Source organism: Saccostrea echinata, unplaced genomic scaffold, assembly GCF_033153115.1.
Source record: "Saccostrea echinata isolate AGI-Se365-2 ecotype Australia unplaced genomic scaffold, CSIRO_AGI_Sech_v1 ptg000001l, whole genome shotgun sequence".
NCBI lineage: Eukaryota > Metazoa > Mollusca > Bivalvia > Ostreida > Ostreidae > Saccostrea > Saccostrea echinata.
In genome coordinates this window covers 4,507,329-4,529,164 of record NW_026889750.1, presented here as the reverse complement: position 1 = coordinate 4,529,164, position 21,836 = coordinate 4,507,329, and the positions used below count along the sequence as shown (strand labels likewise).

The window sequence follows — 21,836 nt, the reverse complement described above, 5'->3', positions numbered from 1 at the left end:
AGTTTCACAATTTAGGTTAACTGGGATCATTGTTAACAATAATCATGCCCACAGTTTGATTGCTTGATGACCAGGGGTAAGATTGAAGATTAATGGATTTTTGAATACCAATTGCATTAATTTTTGACTACATCGTTCAGGCCCCATGAAGGCAAAACCTATGAAATTCACATTTTTCTGTATATGCTATATAACAAAGTTGGTTGATATTGATTCCATGATTGTAGAGAAGAAACGGAAATGTTCAAAAGACGGACGACGAAAATTGACAAACGAGAACGGATAGCAATATGTCACCTGAGTGAAGAAAAACTCTTAACAAAAAGAAAACAAAACATAGTTTTGCTGTGAAATAATCGATCCAAATCCAAAAATTAACATTCTTGTCTTACTGGAATATGCTATAGATAAAAGAATGTTCAGGCAAGAAAGATATTTTTCTTAGATTTTTTATTTAAAAAAACATACAAATATTTAAACAATTAACATCAGTTCATAACAATACTGCATTGCGGTTGCATTGTATGAAAGGAATGAAAATGAAAACTATACATAAATATTTATGGAAATAAATAGTGAAGGGACATTTCATTTATGATAATATCACAGATCAAATGCTCATAGAACACATGTCCATTAAAGGTCCTCTCGTTCCTTGGCCTTTGAACTCTGGCTTTCTTTATAAAGCTTGCTTGTGATTGGTTGCACTATGTTCTCTAACTCTATTTTTTTTTCTTTGAGATCATTTAGTTCAGCGTTGGGGTTTGACTCCACCCAGCTTATGGTAGATTCCACTGCTTCCTTAATCGTTGATTTATCTTCCTCGCTAAGTTTTTCACTAAGTTGTCCTTTTTCACTATTCTGATTTTTAATTGAATATGCAAAATGTTCCAGATCATTTTTTGCATCAATAGTTTCTTTTACTTTTTTGTCTTCTTCGGCAAACATTTCAGCGTCTTTCACCATTTTTTCTATCTCCTCCGGGGATATCCGGTTATTGTCATTTTGAATGGTAATTTTATTCTTACTTCCGGTTCCTTTGTCTTCCGCCGATACTGTCAGAATACTGTTTGCATCGATTTCAAATGTGACCTCAATTTGAGGAACTCCTCTTGGAGCCGGGGGTATCCCAGTCAATTCAAATGTTCCCAACAGATGGTTGTGTTTAGTCATGGGTCGTTCACCTTCGAATACTTGAATAGTCACGGATGGCTGGTTGTCGGCTGCTGTTGAAAATATTTGTGACTTTTTGTTGGGAATGGGGGAGTTGCGTGGAATGAGTTTTGTCATAACTCCGCCTACTGTCTCTATACCCAAAGTAAGTGGATTGACGTCAACAACAAGAACGTCACTTATTTCGTCAGCACCACTGAGCACAGCCCCCTGAACCGCCGCACCATAAGCCACCGATTCGTCTGGGTTCACACCTCGACTAGGCTCCTACAAAAACAGTTTACATTTAAAAAAAATATTAACAGGTTGCGTTTTTTTCTTTTCCTTCAAATATATTCCATGCTTCTGAATAAATAATCTGTTTTCTTATCAATGTGTGATATATTACCTTTCCGTTGAAGAATTCCTTCACAAGGTGCTGTATTTTGGGAATACGTGTGGAACCTCCCACTAGAATGATTTCATCAATGTCGGATCTTTTCATGTCTCCGTCCTTGAGTACTTGTTTCACAGGATTCAATGTTGACCGGAACAAGTCCTGGAAGGATTCGGGAAAAAAATAAATAAAATATCAAATGTTACCGTAGTTTAAAGCAAATTAATATTTACTATGATGAAGGGAAATCATTAGTGAACATTATAAAGCTTTTGTATTTCCAAAACATACCATATTGAGCTCCTCAAATTTAGCTCTTGTAAGAGTGTGGGAGAAGTCTTCGCCATTAGAGAGAGCCTCGATTTCTATACGTGTTTCGTGGCGGTAGGAGAGTGTTCGCTTGGCTTTCTCCACTTCTCGGCGTAGCTTCTGTAGAGCACGATTATCTTTCCTGTAAATTTGAACCAATACAACATGAGGGCATATGAAAAGCCAATAATGTGATAGAGAGGATGTGATTTAAATTATAACTGATATCTAATAAATAATACTTTGCTTAGATTTAAATTTTTATTCATTTTACTAAGTGTGAATCATGAATAGGCTGTATCAAACTGGGTGCCTAACTCTTTACTTTTGACAAGCTCAACCTTAATCATAAAGCATATATAGAAATGAAAAGGCGTAGATAACTACTAGTAGTGATTAGGTACGAACCTTAGATCCACGCCAGTGTTTTTCTTGTGTTTCTTTATCAGGAATTCCATAACACGTTGGTCGAAGTCTTCTCCTCCCAAATGGTTGTCTCCACTAGTAGCAACGACTTCGAACACTCCCTGGTCAATTGTCAAGAGCGATACATCGAATGTTCCTCCTCCCAAATCAAACACCAAGACAGACTTTTCCCCACCCTTTTTATTGAGTCCATAGGCAATGGCAGCTGCGGTTCTATTTAGACGAAAAGAAGTTATTTTTAATTCTGAATAGATACCCATACAATAAAAACATTTATCAAAACACTAGTGCATTGAAAATTTACAGTCAAATCAAGATGGAAAAATGTAAGAAAGACTATTGTAAAAATATATGAGAGTGGTCGCTGTTCGTAAGTATCTAAAAACCTTTACTTAAAATAATACGTACGGTTCATTGATAATTCGGAGCACCTCTAGGCCTGCAATCGTCCCGGCATCCTTTGTTGCCTGACGTTGGGCGTCGTTGAAATAAGCTGGAACTGTAATAACAGCCCGGGTGACGTTTTGTTTGAGGTATCCTTCGGCTATTTCCTTCATTTTGCTCAACACCATGGCGGAAATTTCCTCTGGAGCAAACACCCTCTCTTGCTCGCCAACAAGTACTTTGATGTGTGGTTTGTTGTGTTTGTTAATGATGCTAAAGGGATAATATTGCACATCCTTCTGTACAGTGGGGTCGTCCCATTCCCGTCCTATCAATCTTTTGACGTCAAATATTGTATTTTTAGGGTTTGACGTCAGTTGGTTTTTGGCAGCGTCGCCTATCAGCCTTTCGCCGTCAGCATTGAAAGCAACGTAAGATGGAGTGATTCGATTGCCTTGCTCGTTCGGAAGAATTTCAACATGTCCATCTTTGAAAATTCCAACACTGAAACATAAATTTATTAATTATATTAAAAAATTAATGTCCTTTGTGGAAGCAAGTTAAGATAAATACATAAATATTAGTTGAATTGTCCTCAATATTTTTTTTCTAAAGGGAACAATTTTCTAAAAGCTCTGATATCGATACTGTCAAGTTTATTCCATAAATACAGTGTGTTGAATTTTAAGCTATAATTACCATGAGTAAGTGGTTCCTAAATCTATTCCTATTACGGGATCTGTCCTGTCTGCGGTAGTTGACGTGGAAGCCACCAGGGATAGAAGCGTCAATGGTAAGATTGTGCTGAGCATCATTTTCCTTCCTTGTTTTTTGATCCTCATGATTGCGATGTGAATTTCTCAAATGTTTAATTTTTACTTTTTTCTTTCCTTTTGATTTCTCACTTCTCGGGTTTAAAGCTTTAAAGAGAAAAAGATAAATGTTTTAAGTGAATTAAATATAGTTATTAGCAATGTTAACATACAGAAACTACATTTACGGCATCGTCGCAGGCTATGGGTCTTTCCGAATGGATATAAAACCCGCGAGAATAATGTAACGATGTATTTACGAATAAAAAAAAGATATTATTCTTTTATTAAAGAAAGGCATGCCTATAGTTAAAGTAATATCAGGTACTTGAATTCTAATTGCATTGATAATTTTGTACATTAAAATGAACAGATTGAATCATAGTTTTAAAAGAATTAATTTATAAAGTAATAATTAAAAAAAATATTGTTGAATAAATAAAAAAAAGATAAATATTTATTAATTTTCCTTAGAATAAAAAAATATAGAATGAGTTATATATGTAGTAACTCCTATAATATTTATCAGCGTCCGAATCTTACCTGTATAAAGTTAGCTGTGTATGATTTCAAATTTTCACTTATTATATTCTCTGTGGTAGATTAGGTTGAATATAATTTTGACATTCAGGTCTTGGGGTATTTATACTACTTTATTTCATGTGTTGTAATTTGATTGGTTTTGAGAATTTACTTTTGCGCTGTAAGTTAGGTCTTATTATTTCATCATCTATTTGAAAAGTCAACGTGTACAAACGTAAAACCCCTGTTTATTTTTAGAATGTAAATAAAAGAACGATAACTCAGAAGATTATGCAAAGTAAAAAAAGTAAATTCTATTGAATGATTCATTATTAACATAACATTTTTATCATGCACAATGCAAAACGCAATTCTTTTAGTTCTTAGAAAGAAAAAAAAAGAAATTCTTTGATAACTAATCTAATTTATTATTTTTAATTTTCCGGAATTTTGTACGGACTTGGTTCTAGTTGGTGACTTCTAGAAAGCGGGAATGACAAAGTAAACAGTCATGAGTCTGAGAACGTTAATCGTGATAACAAAAACATTAAAAACTGCGTATTTAGTGATGTTCTTGTAGATTGTAGTTTGCCATGGAAATTGAAGAAGATAAATCAGGCGATCAGTGCAAAGACTTGAAAGGTAAAAATTACACGACATCTCTATCACTTTGACTGTAATGTGGACCACTGTTGACTGCTGGTTAAACCCAAATGCCAAACAGAAAATACACAGTGGCTAGTAACAGATGGGTTTTGACCGGATTTACATTTTTCTCTGTGAATGGTTTCTATCAGTTATGAGGTGTGAAATAATGGCATGTGTACATTTGGGCAGTTTCATGAGTTTGTTTTGACTGCTTACAGTGTATTTCCGTACTGAAGCTGACTGACTAAAGGTTATATAGTGTACATTGTACGTTTGATGTGTACTGTATACATGTATCGATATATATTTATTTACAGATAATCAATATGAATGGAAATTCTTTCTACCTACTAGATACTCAGTTAAGAAAAGGTAGTCGTGTAAAATAAACAAAAACAAAAAAAAAAACCATACACTGACATTAACTTTTTTAACAAGGCCGGAATGCCGTGACAGAGGATGGCAGCTTGATGTAGAAGGCTGCAGACAATTTTTTTTAAAGATTCAGTACACATACTTGCCATACATGGGTGTTCATAATCATAGAGATCTGTAACCTAATGTACAAAGTCCATATTAACATACATGTAAGCATGCAATTGCTAATTTTAGAATTGTTCACTATACAATTGATAATGATCACATTTTGCATGTTTTGATGATGAGAAAAAAAATCTTAAACTTGAACAAATATTCTTCAATCTCAGTTTTAAGGTTTTGAATGTTTTTTTTTTTTTTTTTTTTTTTTTTTTGTATAGAATGGTTCTCATTATTTCTTTATCAATAACTTGTGTAGTGAAGTACTAACTAGGGTTAATGAAATTTTTCATACAGATGCTCTGTTGGAATTTTCATTGGAACATCATCGAAATGATTTGGTAGACGTTTTACTTCATGAAGATCAGAATGACCACTTTTCCATATCTGTAAAGTAAGTTGATTTAGACCAGAATCAAAATTTTGCAGAAAACACAGGAAAGCAGTCAAAATTTCGGGATTTCATTGACCAGTTATACACTCGTACAAATTCTTCATATCCTCTTTACAATATGCTAAAATTTAAGAATACATGTATAAATATTACTCAACATCAGTTCATCCAGAAGCATATGGACAATTTATTATTGCCAGACTAGTAATTACCAAATAAAACACTATCACAGCTGAGGTGAAAGCCAGTGAAACTAAAAGACCTATAATAATTTGTTGATACAACAATCTGTGACCTGAGGAGAACTAGAGACTACTTGTAATGTATTTTCTATTGTAACTTCTAGTGCTTTGACACTGTTTGAGACTAGAGACTGCTTGTAATGTATTTTCTATTGTAACTTGTAGTGCTTTGACACTGTTTGAGAACAACATGATGGTTTGTGACGTGCTTCTGTCATGTCCAGAGAAGACCTTGAGGTTCTTTGACCTTGCTCTCCTGGAAGCCCAGAGTGTTGTTATGGAAACACACTCAGAGAAAGATGATATGGTAGTATTCTGTACATGTAATTTCATAACAATTTAACCATCATATTTTGTGGTTAAATATCACTTATATTTTAGGCTTTTTTTTTAGCTCACCTGAGCCGAAGGCTCAAATGAGCTTTTCTGATCACATTTTGTCTGTAGTCCGTCTGTCCGTCTGTCTGTCCGTCTGTCCGTCTGTAAACTTTTCACATTTTCGACTTCTTCTCAAGAACCACTGGGCCAATTTCAACCAAACTTGCCACAAAGTATCCTTGGGTAAAGGGGATTCAAGTTTGTTCAAATGAAGGGCCACGCCCTCTTCCAAGGGGAGATAATTAAGAATTCGTGAAAAATTAATGGCATCATTAAAAAATCTTCTTCTCAAGAACCACTGTGCTTGAAAACATGAAACTTATGTGGAAGCATCCTCAGGTAGGGTAGATTCAAGTTTGTTCAAATCATGACCCCCGGGGGTAGGGTGGGGCCACAATGGGCGATCAAAGTTTTACATAGGAAATATACAGGAAAAATCTTTAAAAATCTTCTTCTCAAGAACAGCAAAGCCATACTTGGTCATATTTATATGGTAGCATCCTCAGATAGTGTACATTCAAGTTTGTTCAAATCATGACCCCTGGGGGTCGGGTGGGGCCACAATGGGCGATCAAAGTTTTACATAGGAATATATAGGAAAAATCTTCAAAAATCTTCTTCTCAAGAACAGCAAAGCCATGATTGGTCATATTTACTTGGAAGCATCCTCAGGTAGTGTAGATTCAAGTTTGTTCAAATCATGACCCCCGGTGGTAGGGTGGGGCCACAATGGGCGATCAAAGTTTTACATAGGAATATATAGGAAAAATCTTTAAAAATCTTCTTCTCAAGAACAGCAAAGCCATAATTGGTCATATTTACATGGAAGCATCCTCAGGTAGTGTAGATTCAAATTTGTTCAAATCTTGATCCCCGGGGGTCGGGTGGGGCCACAATGGGCGATCAAAGTTTTGCATAGGAATATATAGGAAAAATCTTTAAAAATCTTCTTCTCAAGAACAACAAAGCCATCATTGGTCATATTTATATGGTAGCATCCTCAGGTAGTGTAGATTCAAGTTTGTTCAACTCATGACCCCCGGGGGTCGGGTGGGACCACAATGGGCGATCAAAGTTTTACATAGGAATATATAGGAAAAATCTTTAAAAATCTTCTTCTCAAGAACAGCAAAGCCATGATTGCTCATATTTACATGGAAGCATCCTCAGGTAGTGTACATTCAAATTTATTCAACTCATGACCCCCGGGGGTCGGGTGGGGCCACAATGGGCCATCAAAGTTTTACATAGGAACACATAGTAAAAATCTTCTTCTTAAGAACAGCAAAGCCATGATTGGTCATATTTATATGGTAGCATCCTCAGATAGTGTACATTCAAATTTGTTCAACTCATGACCCCCGGGGGTCGGGTGGGGCCACAATGGGCGATCAAAGTTTTACATAGGAACACATAGTAAAAATTCTAAAAAAAAAAAACAATTTGTTAAGAATAGCAAAGCCATGATTGGTCATATTTATATGGTAGCATCCTCAGATAGTGTACATACAAATGTGTTCGAATCATGACCCCCGGGGGTCAGGTGGGGCCACAATGGGCCATCAAAGTTTTACATTGGAACACATAGTAAAAATCTTTAAAAAAAACTATTTGTTAAGAATAGCAAAGCCATGATTGGTCATATTTATATGGAAGCATTCTTAGATAGTGTACATTCAAGTTTGTTCAAACATGACCCCTGTGGGTCGGGTGGGGCCACAATGGGTGATCAAAGTTTTACATAGGAATACATAGGTTAAATCTTTAAAAATCTTCTACTCAAGAACAGCAAAGCCATGATTGGTCATATTTAAATGGAAGCATCCTCAGATAATGTAGATTCAAATTTGTTCAATTCCTGACCCCCCCCCCCCCCCCCCCCCCCCACCAACCACTTTTATATTTAAACTTTTCAACCTTTCAAGATTGAAGTGATTTCTGCCTTTTCCTAGCCAGGTGAGCGATATGGCCCCTGGGCCTCTTGTTAAAGTCACCATTTACATTCTTATATGCATATTATGAAACAGATCTTTAGAATTGCAAAGGGTTAGTAGCTGTCTTTCACTGCACTAGAAGACCTCACAAAAAAATTGTTTTATGTGATTAATAAATGCTAGAAATATTTTTATCTTTATGTGGAATGTACATAGTTATATATCACCTGTTACACACAGGGTGTGAAGAAAAATATCCATGCCCGAGTGATGTCACTTCCTGTTTGTCCGGAGCTACACAGAACCACACTACCTAGGGCGGGGGATGTTGGGAACTTTCTCGCTATCACAGGTTTTAATTTAAAATGACTAGTATGTTTAACAAATGAATTATTTTATACGTATATTGGTATATAGTCTTTATAGGTCACATTTTCTAGTTTTATGTGGATTAATTAACCTCTTTTTCTTCAATAAGGAACAGTGATAAGAACGACAGTCATGAAAATGTTGGAGTATGAGAGAGACTTTCTGTGTACAAAGTGCAGAAATGTCTGTACCGTGCAAGTAAGTTTTTTTTTTTCTCCCTTTAAAGGGACATGGACACACTTGCATTGATATTTTGTTTACAATTTTGAGTTCTATTTTTATTTGAAAAATACTTCAGTTTAATGATTTGAAGCTGCATGAAAATTTTTAATGCTGGATGACAACAGCATTCTTCATAACCTTACACAAAACTCCTGTGTTTGTAAACATTGGAAGAGCTCTGTTTTTGTTACGTAATGTTTACATTTATCGGGTGTGTTTGATTTTCTGACATTGCTCACATTACTGATCAAAAACTGACAACACTGGTGTGTTGCTTTTGCTTTCTTACATTTTTATTTTTCTTCATTATGGTTTTAATATATTTTTAGCTCACCTGAGCTGAAAGCTCAAGTGAGCTTTTCTGATCACATTTTGTCTGTAGTATGTCTGTCCGTCTGCCTGTAAACTTTTCACATTTTCAACTTCTTCTCCAGAACCACTGGGCCAATTTCAACCAAACTTGCCACAAAGTATCCTTGGATGAAGAGTTTGTTCAAATGAAGGGCCATGCCCTCTTTCAAGGGGAGATAATTAAAAATTAGTGAAAAATGAATAGCATCTTTTAAAAATCTTCTCAAGAACCATAGGGCCAGGAAAGATGAAACTCATGTGGAAACATCCTCAGGTAGTGCAGATCCAAGTTTGTTCAAATCATGCCCCCGGGGGGTAGGGGGGGCACAATGCACGATTAAAGTTTTACATAGAAATATATAGGAAAAATCTTCTCAAGAACTGCAAAGCCATGATAAGTCATATTTATATGGAAGCATCATCAGGTAGTGTAGATTCAAGTTTGTACAAATCATGATCCCCGGGGGTAGTGTGGGGCCACAATGGACGATCAAAGTTTTACATTGAAATATATAGGAAAAATCTTTAAAAATCTTCTTCTCAAGAACAGCAAAGCCCTGATTGGTCATATTTATATGGAAGCATCATCAGGTAGTGTAGATTCTATTTTGTTCAAATCATGACCCCCAGGGTAGGGTGGGGCCACAATGGAGGATCAAAGTCTTGAATAGAAATATATAGGAAAATTTCTTCTGGAGAACTGCAATGCCATGATTAGTCATTTTGATATGGAGGCATCCTCAGGTAGTGTAGATTCAAGTTTGTTGAAATGATGACCCCCGGGGATAGGGTCGGGCCACAATGGGGGATCGAAAATTTTACATAGGAACAAATAGGAAAATATCTTCTTCTCAAGAACAGAAAGTCATGTTTAGTCATTTTGATATGGAAGCATCCTCAGGTAGTGTAGATTCAAGTTTGTTCCTATGATGACCCCTGGGATAGGGAGGAGCCACAATGGGGAATCAAATTTTTACAAAGGAATATATGGGAAATTTTTTTTAAAAATCTTCTCAAGTACAGCAAAGCCATTTGTTATATTGACATGGAAGCATCATCAGGTAGTTTAAAATTCAAGCCCCCCCCCCCCCCCCCCCCTCTAAATCTTTTCAATACTGAACTGATTTGTGCTTTTGCCCAGCCAATGTACTCAGGTGAGCGATGTGGCCCATGGGCCTCTTGTTTAATACACCTCAGATTTCCCATCTCCTTAATTTTTAAGGAAAAATTAGTTCATGAAAGTCAAGGATGTTTGACAAACAAAAACACCCAAAATAAGTAGTTTTGATAATTTTCAGATAAAAGACGTTTTTACACAGGTTTTCATAATATATTCATCTGAGATGCTCTTGAAATATGTAAGTTCCGAAATTCTACCAAAAATTTTGAAGGATATAAACTTCAAATCTGTGTCCATGCCCCTTTAAATTTTGTTCTGTACATATTTATAATTTTATACATGTTCAGCATGTAGATTTTTTCCCTTTCTTACAACAGGCAGATTTAGAGCAGTTTTTCAATCTTGCCAAACCCAGCAAATGTTCCAATGAAACGTGCAATTCTTTCAACTTCACCTCGCTTTCAGACACAGGTAAGTCAATTTTGGTAAAAAATTTAGTTTTTGGGAGGGGGAAAGAGTAATTCATTTGTATGTAAAGGAACTTCATATTGAATATTCAGACATGTTTTCAAAATAACTTTTGTGCTTCATGAATAACAGGCATACTGTTCTAGTGTAATAAGATTCAAGAATGCTAATTTATAAGTGTTGAAAATTTCCAAAAGGGGGTCAGCCACAGAAGTGTCGAAACTATCAAGAGATTAAGATCCAGGAACAAGTCCAGCGTCTGGCCGTGGGGACCATCCCAAGGTCAATGTGGGTCATCGTGCTGGATGATCTAGTGGACGGATGTAAAGCTGGTGATGATGTCATCATCTGGTCAGTGTCATAACATTAAAGCTTTGAAAACTACTGAAGTTAAAGTATGAGAATAAGATGGGTGTAGGCTCACATTGTTGGTAAATTGAAATGTAACAAATGATTTGAATTCATTTGAGCAAGCTAGGTGAATCATTTTGAATTGGAGTGATGAGGTATTTGTTCTTCAAGACATTAACTAAATGTTGAAAATTGAACATGACATTTGTGACTAACAGCATATGTCCAGAGAAAATTTTTATTTTCAAATATAATTACTGTAAATAATTACTGGAAAGGATATAAAACTAATACACAACACCAAAATGCTTTTGACCATTCATCTCTCATTATTGCATATCCAGTGGCACAGTGAGAAGAAGATGGCGACCTTCGTCTGTGGACTCCAAATGTGACATCGAAATGGTTCTAGAGGCAAACCACATACTGGTTACTAATGAACAGAGGAACACGGTGCTGGTCACTCAAGAACTGGTAAGCTAAAGGTCCTCTTTATTGGCCAAATGTCCTCTATTGCCATTCTATGTAACCTGATAAACATGCAAAATAGGGCTGCCACGAATCAGAAAATTTTCGAATCGATTCGGTTCAAACAAAAAACCTTGATTTTCGAATAATTTCGATTTGATTATAAGAAATAGAACCGTTTTTATTTTTGTATAAAATTTGTAATGTTTGATAATTCAAAATAAATAATGAAACACACTTTTATCAGAATTATTAAGATAATATGGAATGTAAAACAAAGAAAGCAAAGGAAATACCTAATGTTCTAATTACAAAGTATGAACCAAGTATTAAATGTCTGAAATTCAAGTTATTAAAATTTTGGTCATTAGTTTTAAAAGAGAAAACATGCATACAAATCTTTCAAATAAAACGTCCATGATTGCATATGCTAAACCTAAAAGTATTGGTGATTGCTTACAAAAGCTATTTTGCCACAATAGAAATTACGGTTGGATCCCTGATTTTTGATTCACCAACACGATATCAAACAGCCGACAACATTGCTGTCGTAACAACACAGTGATTAATTTCACATTCAAAACGATGTCAATATTAAAAAGAAATATGAAATTTCGAAGCACTGTGTTAGGTCCTCTAAATTCAGAATACTGCATTGCTGATAATTGTGGCCTAAATGCACTAATTTTCTGTGCTGTCTTTCTGTAGAAAATGGAAGTAGTCCCCTAGTTAGAATAATCTGACTGTGTCTCAGGACAACCGGGTCCGTATGACATTTATCATTTTAACGATAGAACATTCTCTCTAGTAGTCCCCCGCTGACTTCCTCTCGGCCATTTTTGTGTTTTTGTTTACATTAACATGATTTGCCATCATTTCTTCCAGTTAACCAATCAGAATGCACTTAACAACAGCAGATGTTAGTTTGAAAAAATCAAACCTGAATCGAATTGAAATCCGGGAAAAACGTACCAAATCAAACCGAAGATTTTGATTCACGGTTAACTGATATTTTGGTTAATCGTGACAGCCCTAATGCAAAAGCAGTGTATCCAAACAATATCCAGTTTACTGTAGATCACCAAATTTTCGCGACACTTATTTTCGCAAGAAAGGTATTTGTAAGCAAGACTAAATTTCCATGAAAACTGTTTATTGCTTTATATATCCTATCCTAAATAAAAATAAAGATGAGAATGTAATTCTGGCGTAATAACAGGATATTTACATTCTCACAAATAAAAAGTGATTTACAGTAGTTGTCCTTTATGTAATCAAATTTGACTTTGGATTATGTTTGATGACTTTGGGATTTAGAAGTCTGAGATTATAAAGTTTTGGGAGGACAACAGACATGACCCTCTGACTGCCAGGAATCAGATACTGGCCAGTCTCTGTCCACAGGTGTATGGATTGTATGTGGTCAAACTGGCTGTGGCCCTCGTCCTAGCAGGAGGGGTCCAGGTATGATATCTAATTCATTCAAAATTTTCTAATAAAACATGAATTGAAATAATTAATGTAAAATAATGATGACAACATACAATAAAGTGACTGACTTTTAGTGCAAAACTCTGTCAAATTATATCTTGTTCACTGACACCATCAATCAATTTTGATTTATCATGTTGTTCAGCGTATTGATGATTCTGGAACTAGAGTACGAGGAGAAATCCACATGCTGATGGTGGGAGATCCAGGTAAGGGGAATACATCAAGAAATGATCAATCTTGTAGATAAAAATTTCTTGTTTTATTATCACTGAAAAAAGTGTAAATTTATGTCATATCTATAATTCTCTAATGGAGAAACTTTGAATGTCCATATTTCACATAAAGATTACCTAAGACCAGAGGGGGTACATGTATAATATTATTTAACCATGGTCATTTAGGCAAGTTCAAGTCACATTTAAACAATTTTATATGGACACTTCCAATAAAATTGTGGTAGGGGGTATAATTTATTAAGCTCACAGTACCTCTAGTTAATCTTTCAGTGTAAAGTGCAAAACTCAAATACACAGTAGTGAAGTGGGGAATTTTTATGCATAAGCAAAGAGGGATTTTGATCATAACAACATGACAAATAATATTCATATTTGTAACAAATTTCAGGTACTGGAAAATCTCAGTTTTTGAAGTATGCTGCCAAGATAACCCCCCGATCCGTGTTGACAACTGGGATAGGCAGTACGAGTGCAGGGTTGACTGTGACAGCTGTCAAGGTAAGAAGTCAACTTCAGGGCTCGACATTAACGCTTGTCCGCTTGTCTGGTACATGTACCAGTGAAAAAAAATTACAGACAAGTGGATATTGCTGGGCACTTGTCCAATTGGACAAGTGCATTTTAATGTAAAAAAGTCTCCAAATAATTAAAGATTGACTGTTGAAAGTTTACAGTACCTTATAGACGGAAACAGTACATAAAAACCGAACTTCGATCCCGATATGGATCGCTATGTAATTGAGTTCACAATCGATCGGGATCGAAGTTCACTTATTGCGTACTACTGCAAAGGCATGAGACTTATGAAGTTTGGATTCTGTTTTATGTTGACAGTTTCACTTGTAAACATTTATGTTGTTGTCAGGACAGAAAATCTAGATAAAATTTTGTTTTATATGTTTGTTGTATTTATAAATAACATCAAGCACATGTAATGGACTTAATTTAGTTTTCCAGTTGACAGTATTAGATCTTTGCTGAAAAATTTTCGGACAAGTGAAGTTGAAGTTCGGAAAAGTAAATGTCTTGGTCACTTGTCCGAATGAACAAGTAGGAAAAAAAGTTATTGTCGAGCCCTGCAAGTTATTTGTAAAATGAGGGATATGAATATGTTGCTTTAAAAACACATTTTCTTTTTAAGATTGTGAAATGCATTGCATTTTAGATACCATTGTGTACTGATTTAAACTTCATTTTTATGTCCTGATCAAAAGCATAGCCAAGTCCTTGGAAAGTGAAAGTTTTCAGGCATTATCCTGTTGTTGTTTCTTTTCATACCAGATATATAGATAGCATTTTTTTTTTCAATACAAGCAGACAGACATTCCTGTAAAGGAAATGATTTTAAAAGGTTTTACTAAATCTTTTGTATAATAACTCCCTCTTTAGGCTCTTGGTCCCTTTGCAGAAGCAAGGGCAAAGAGATGTATTCAAAAATTGAAAACATACAAACAATTATATGTCTATGTCTTAGAAAATAATCTTGTGAATGATTGTACTTGGGTAAAAATGTACATAAAAATTCATTCATGACTGTATTTTAAATATATTTTTGGAGTACATTAAATATTAAAAACAAAAACTTTAAAAGCAATCAGTAATTGACATACCGGTATACAGTTTTGACATCTGATTTTTTTAAAATCTATTTTTACACTGTGCATGATCTGCATTATGAGCTTTGTAAACCAGAAAACTGATATTTCTGTATACCCAACAGGACAGTGGGGAGTGGCAATTAGAAGCAGGTGCTCTAGTGCTGGCAGATGGGGGACTGTGTTGTATTGATGAATTCAACAGCATCCGGGAACATGACAAGGCTAGCATTCATGAAGCAATGGAACAGCAGACCATCAGTGTAGCTAAGGTAAAATATTGAGTATTGATATGTAGTAATATAAATTGTTATGCAATGCCTCCTGAAGTTCTTTTTTTTTTTTTGATAAAAGAGATTTTAGGGAAATTTAAATACATGTATATCAGGAATGTTATGAAAAAATTGAAAATTCTGCAGGACCTTTTTGTTTATCTTTGCTGAACCTTAATTGAAAAAAAACTTTGAAAAAAAATGATAATGTATGAATGATAACTTCATGTCAAAGTCCATGTAGGTGCTCAGATGCAGAATACATGTTACATTATTGAAGAACATAAACAATCATTTACAGGCTGGTATGGTTTGTAAACTGGACACCAGGACAACTATTTTAGCAGCCACAAATCCTAAAGGTCAATATGATCCAGATCAGGTAGTTTAATTCATTGTAATGCCTTTTCTACTTTTTGTCATAATAATAAAAGTTTTTAAAATATCCAAGCAACAGTTATAACAAGGCATATAAGGCATATGTAAACAAAGGTTAAAATACTGGTAGTGTTTAAAATACACATGTATGTCACATGGATATTCAATTTGATATATACAAGTATGTCTACCTAGTACATGTATATGTACATTTTATTTCAGTTTGTCATTAGAGTTGTTATGAATGAATCTAATTACAGAGCTTAAGTGTAAACATTGCCCTGGCCAGTCCACTACTGAGCAGGTTTGACCTTGTCCTGGTGCTCCTGGACTCACAGAATGAAGACTGGGACAGAGTGGTGTCTAGCTTCATTCTAGAAAACAAAGACCCTCTAGGTTTGTTACTCAGTGCCTTATGAATAAGAACTGTTCTTAAAGACCAATGTTTAAAATAATGTATGGAAAACTGCATTATTGATAAACAATAACTAAAACAAAAGTTCCATGAGGACACTCATGAAAAATGTGTAGAAATAATGACTGGAGTAAATTTTCTTGCATTGCAGGAGAAATTGACCCAAAGACAATCTGGAGTATGGAGAAAGTGCAGGCTTACCTCTCTCTCATAAAAACAATTGATCCCCAACTCACCTCAGATGCTACAAGGTAACATAGTAACACTTTTCCATAGCACTCAATGTTAATGATTTGTTCATGTAATTGTCCGTTACCATGTAATGGGAATTTTTAGTGACACAAAAATTTAGCGATTTATCCCCAAAAATTTATATATTTTTAGCAAGATTAATTTTAGTGGTTTTATAATGTCAAGAAAGATATCTATCACAACCATTATGGAATAAATTGTTAGCGATATTCAATTTTAACAACTCCAAAACCTTTGCTAATAATGCCAAAATTGAAACCTCGCTAAAAATTCTGATTGAATGGTATATTTGTATTTTAGTGTCTTCTTGATAGTGCTTATATAAGTTAATTTTTAACTCTCAATTTAATTTTATTATGCTATTTTTATTTTTATTTTTTATTTTTTACATAAATTGAACCATCTACGAGGGGTTATCAAAAAGTTCGTGGACTAGCGTCATAAAATTAAAACCGCTTTAGGTACACCAATGAATTTTTACACATTTAGTAAGCATCATCTTTTCTATCTATAGAATAAACCATAAATCATAATTTTTATTTTTTAATAAATTGTTAGTGTTTTTGTAAGCAAAGGTATGTCCAGGCGGCGCAACCTCTAATATGACGTTTTTTTCTACCTGAGTGTAACTGAGAAAAACTCTTTAGATATGAGTATTTGTCATCAAATAATCTCGTTAATTCAGGCATGTGGTACGACACATTTGTTCAGTAAAATTTGCAATTTTTACCCCATTCTGTAATTTCTATGAAATTTTATCGTAAATTTTATATGGAGTGTTCAAACAATTATGGGCTTGAAAATAACGTCAAAAAGGGTGAGAGGTTTCTTTTTCAAACACTCTATAGAGTTTCGCTCCTGGAAAAACTGGTATTGACCTAAGGAATGTTTAAACTGGCTACAGAAAAATAAAATGCATCCAGAGTACTTGTTTTTTAATGCCCAAAAAGATTCAGAGAGATGAAATATGCACAGTTAGTGTCGATTTGTAGTCAGGGTGTCAAAAGTCAGTCACGTCGAAAAGTGACGTTGATCATGAATGGTAGAAATTGAACTCCAACAAGCTAAGTATTCTGGCATAATCAAGTGAGGATCTTTCCCCACATAAAGATCCGTTTACAATATTATATGCATTGAAAACAACTGCTCATGACATTGTAAATTCATATAAATAAGACGGGTTTAAGTCCTTACTTAACTCCAGGTAATCTCATCAAGATAAGTGTATGAGGTAGAGAGAGCGGACATTAAGAAACAATGACGTTAAACGGACGTCATGACACTAAACGGCGACAGCGCCGGATGATCACATAAAGTCTTTTTAATTTTAGAATAATTTGGCAAATTATCAACGTATCAAGCTAAAATTTTCAACATTTCTTAAACTTTTGTTGTTTTATGTTCCGCATAAATTTTGTAAGCAAAGACTACATATTATTAATTTTATCGCGTCAGTCCACGAACTTTTTGATAACCCCTCGTATAAACACCGTCCCTATTTTTAAAAAGGATGATCATTCATATTTATTGTAGAAGTAAGTTCTGTAAATCAAATTGCATTTTTTGTTACTTTCAATAAAGAATTTCTGGATGAAACTGACAAATAATTATACATATTTCTTTAGATAGAGTGAAAGGTTAAGAGTAATATGGCACTTATTTAAGATTTTAAATTCCTTTTTCAGAGTCCTTGGCCAATATTACAAAGCACAAAGATTAGCAGATGACCGTAATGCAGCAAGAACCACAATGCGTTTACTACAAAGCATGATTCGACTGTCACAAGGTATTTTGAAAATATTTCCTATAATGCTAATCTTTTGTCACAACAAAAATATGTGCCATGTACAAAAATGACACATTGTCAAATCCTACATGTAGATTTACTTTTGACAGCATTTTCTGGCAAATGCTGTTCTTATGAATTAATTTGATCTTCAAATATTTTGCAATGCATTAATTAAAGATCATCTATGTTGCACTTACAACAGCTCATGCTAGGCTAATGTTCAGGGATGAAGTTACAGTGGAAGATGCTGTCGTTGCTGTCACGTTGATGGAATCTACCATGCAGGTATTAACACCTATTCCTCAATTTTGGTTAAATTTTGTATCTCTCTGATATATCTACTAATTTTTGATTCCATGTGAAAGTTGTTGATCAGATAGCAATTTGTATCCATAGAGATATGTTTTGTAATGATGTTAACTTTTTAAGGGTGCTGCATTATTAGGAGGTGTCAATGCACTCCATACAGCATTTCCCGAGAGTGCCTTAGAAGAATACAAAGTTCAAGGTAAAATAGGAAAAAAGAAAGATTTTGAAATTTAACTTCATTTCAGCTTATCACTGGAAAAAGTAGAGGGACATCTCTTCACTCACATCCTAGTTATATGTTATATACATGTATGATACGCTGAAATCATTTCATTTGAAAATATATGTACATTTATGAATGCTAATAGAAGGTAACTTTTGGTGTTGCAGCTGACCTTGTACTAAACAGGCTAGAATTACAAGATCTTTTACAACAGGAATTTGAGAGATTGGCGGCTCTTGAGGCAGCGAAAACCATGGAAATTCAAAATAAAGTAATGCATGAAGATACAAATACTTCCATAGCTTTTAGGAATCAAAGGGTAGAGCAAAACAAACCAGATTCTGAACCAGAAGAGTCACATTTTACAAAACCAGCTCAGGAAGAAAACAATGGTAAAATAAAACCAGCTCAGGAAGAAAACTATGGTAAATTGTTGAATGGAAATCAAGATCTGACCTCTGATAAAGGGGAGGAGAATGTCTGTGATAGATCACTCCAGGACTTGTTCAATGTAAGCACAGCAGATGGTGATATTTCTCTTGCAACAGATAATCACCCAATGACCTCAACCCAGATTCCATCTGCTGGTTCAGGCGGTGGCAAACATCAGTCATTTGATGTGTCTGAGGTAGCACATCCATTGACAAATATGATTTCAAAGATAAATGTTTCACCATCTGCTTTGAGCAACTCTTCTGAAACAGAATGGCTTGCAGAAAATGAAGACAAAGATGAAAAGAGTTGTGGAAAAGATCTGGAGGGAAATGGTAGTAGAAGTGAAAAGCAAGCTGGAAAGCTTGTGTATAGGAAGGAAAAAGATCAAAACTTATTGATAAGAAAACAGAAGAATAAAAATTTGATAAGGAAATTAAAACAAAAAGTAGATGAACAGAAAGACTGTGTCTTGAATGAAAACTCTCCACATAATGGTAGGAAGGATTTTAATGCTGATTTAAATTTAAGCACAGAAGATAGAACACAGTTTCCAGAACAGAAAAACGGGGAGACCAGGACTTCTGAATCAAGTGCAGATAAAGTTTCCCGTCAAACACCAACAGAGTCAGGTCAAAGGAAGAGAATCTCTCCATCAACATTAACAAAACTGAAGAAATTTCAGAAAGGATCAGATACAGAATGTACAGATTCAGACAAAAGCTCATCAATAAGTGAAAGTGGTATTCAACCATTTAGTAAAAGTGTTGTGGAAACCGACGTCTCAAATATACTTTCTCAAAGTTATGATGAAAAATTACAACCGCAATCTAGAAATATTTTCAAAGTAGACAAGGAAAGAAAGGCAAGTAATGAAGAGAATTCAACAGATATTCCAAAACCATCGCAAAATAGTGATGGAAAAAGTGTGTTGTGTGGCCCATCATGGCTAACCAAAGTGAATTCTTTCAAGTCCTCGATTTTTAAGCTAGACTGTGAAGACACTGAAGATTTAGATGATCTGAACCTTGAATTTGATTTTAATCCATCAAAGAGAGTCAAAATAGGTTGAAATAAATTAAAAAAACAATTACAGTGTTCTTGTGTATACACAGTTGTGTGGATTTCTTGTATGGTTTTACGAGGGTTGATCGAAAGTAAATGTCACTGGTACTATAGATATTTTAATTACAGGAAATCATCAACTTAATTTTATATACTAAAATCTCTAGCCATTTTAATTGAAGCCTTAAATTTTTATTAAGGTATATATCACACTTTTTAGAAGGTGAAGATAAACACAAAACAGATAAGTATCGCCGCACGTCAACATTACCGATGTTTATCAGATTCGTTTTCAATTCAACCACAAATCTTTTAAATCTTTTGCATGCTTCCTAATTTCCATCCTTTTTAGCTCACCTGAGCTGAAAGCTCAAGTGAGCTTTTCTGATCACCCGTTGTCCGTCCGTCTGTAAATTTTTCACATTTTCAACTTCTTCTCAAGAACCACTGGGCCAATTTTAACCAAACTTGGTACAAAGTATCCTTGGGTGAAGGGGAGTGTAAATTGTTAAAATAAAGGGCCAAGTCCCCTTACAAGGGGAGATAATCAAGAAAAGACAAAAATAGGGTGGGGTCATTAAAAAATCTTCTTCTCAAGAACCACTTGGCCAGAAAAGCTGAAACTTAAGTGGAAGCATCCTGGGATAGTGTAGATTCTAAATTGTTAAAATCATGACCCCTGGGGGTAGGGCGGGGCCACAATAGTTACTAGATTGTACGCCAGTACATGATTCAGATACGTTTACTAAAAATAAGGGGAATTGATAAACTTGAAGCAGAAAAAATAAAAGTTACATAAAATGCCCTCGTAAATGGAAGTCAAAAGACAGGTGAGTGGAAGAAAGTGCATGGAGGATCAGCAAACATTTAACGTCATTGATTCTTGCCTCCTACGCTACAGGACTTCTACCAATAGCAAACTGAATATGGAATGTACTATGGAACAGTTCAAAATGAAATAACTGTAATAAAGCAACTTGACGTAAAGATTTGAATACTTAGCAAAAGCCATAAAGACATCGGAAGATTGTTGTATGGCGATAGTCGTATTTTACTAGTAACTAACGGTTATCTTAATACTTTAGAGAGCAATGTAACTATTTGAAATTTTTAGGCAGCAGTATTGTTGTATAAAATTTTGTTGATGACTCTGTTAAAAGATTTTAGTACAAATTGTTGGATGAGCCCATGTATGTTATTGGGTGGATCAACTTCTACATATACAAGAGAAATGTTTGCCTTTCGATAATTTTTATTCAGCCGAGAATAAAAGTAGGAACTCTTCCATGCATGTGATGAAAAAAAAATCACCATAGAAGCAAAGCAATATATTTATATCTAAATACCAGGTAACCTAATGCATCCCCAAAGCTATACATCATTCGCCTGGTTAATGCAATTCGGACTTTCTAGTTGATGTAGCCGTTCTATGACTTGCAGCCATGGCTTCTTTTTCCCTTTGATCTATACAGCAGCTGTCAGTTGTGGTTTTTTAAGTCCTTTCCCAAAAACTCACTAATGCACCCAAAAACAGGCGTGATGCCTGATCCCTTCAGAAAGTTCACTATGGACGAAAAATAAACAACGGAAATGCCTTAAATACTTGTTCAGTCTTTCTTTAAATAGTACACTATACAAGGAAGCCTTGTCGGGAATTGTCGTTTACTCTTTTTAGTACACCATGTAATATTCATTTCCTTGTTCCATTAATGCCTTGAACATATTCGAAGTGGATGGTTTGCGTTTACACCTAGAAGATAGTCAAAGATACATGTATGTAGTCATAGTATAAGTAATAATCACATCGGTCTAGAAAACTAAATTTCTCAAGAAAGTTCTGGTATCCACGTCCGGCATATTTTCTTGATTTCTTGACATAAATTCTCCAATAT

General features: G+C 34.8%; 2 protein-coding genes across 2 annotated transcripts; one reads left to right on the top strand and one right to left on the bottom strand.

Moving 5' to 3' along the window:
• Window positions 1-545: 545 nt before the first annotated feature.
• Window positions 546-3,507, bottom strand: LOC133183691 (endoplasmic reticulum chaperone BiP-like). The gene is made up of 6 exons (XM_061318618.1): window positions 3,368-3,507; window positions 2,693-3,172; window positions 2,267-2,497; window positions 1,841-2,000; window positions 1,562-1,711; window positions 546-1,440 (listed from the first exon to the last, which is right to left on the bottom strand). Exons 1-6 carry the CDS (start codon window positions 3,481-3,483, stop codon window positions 637-639), a joined length of 1,941 nt encoding a protein of 646 aa, XP_061174602.1. The 5' UTR covers window positions 3,484-3,507; the 3' UTR covers window positions 546-636.
• A 1,087-nt stretch (window positions 3,508-4,594) lies between these two features.
• LOC133183680 (DNA helicase MCM9-like) lies at window positions 4,595-19,969 on the top strand. The gene is made up of 19 exons (XM_061318607.1): window positions 4,595-4,644; window positions 5,485-5,581; window positions 5,989-6,130; window positions 8,376-8,487; window positions 8,614-8,702; window positions 10,575-10,668; window positions 10,863-11,016; window positions 11,361-11,490; window positions 12,802-12,948; window positions 13,121-13,184; window positions 13,603-13,712; window positions 14,935-15,081; window positions 15,383-15,463; window positions 15,720-15,855; window positions 16,026-16,125; window positions 17,812-17,912; window positions 18,118-18,200; window positions 18,345-18,423; window positions 18,615-19,969. Exons 1-19 carry the CDS (start codon window positions 4,596-4,598, stop codon window positions 19,949-19,951), a joined length of 3,252 nt encoding a protein of 1,083 aa, XP_061174591.1. The 5' UTR covers window position 4,595; the 3' UTR covers window positions 19,952-19,969.
• The last annotated feature ends 1,867 nt before the right edge of the window (window positions 19,970-21,836 follow it).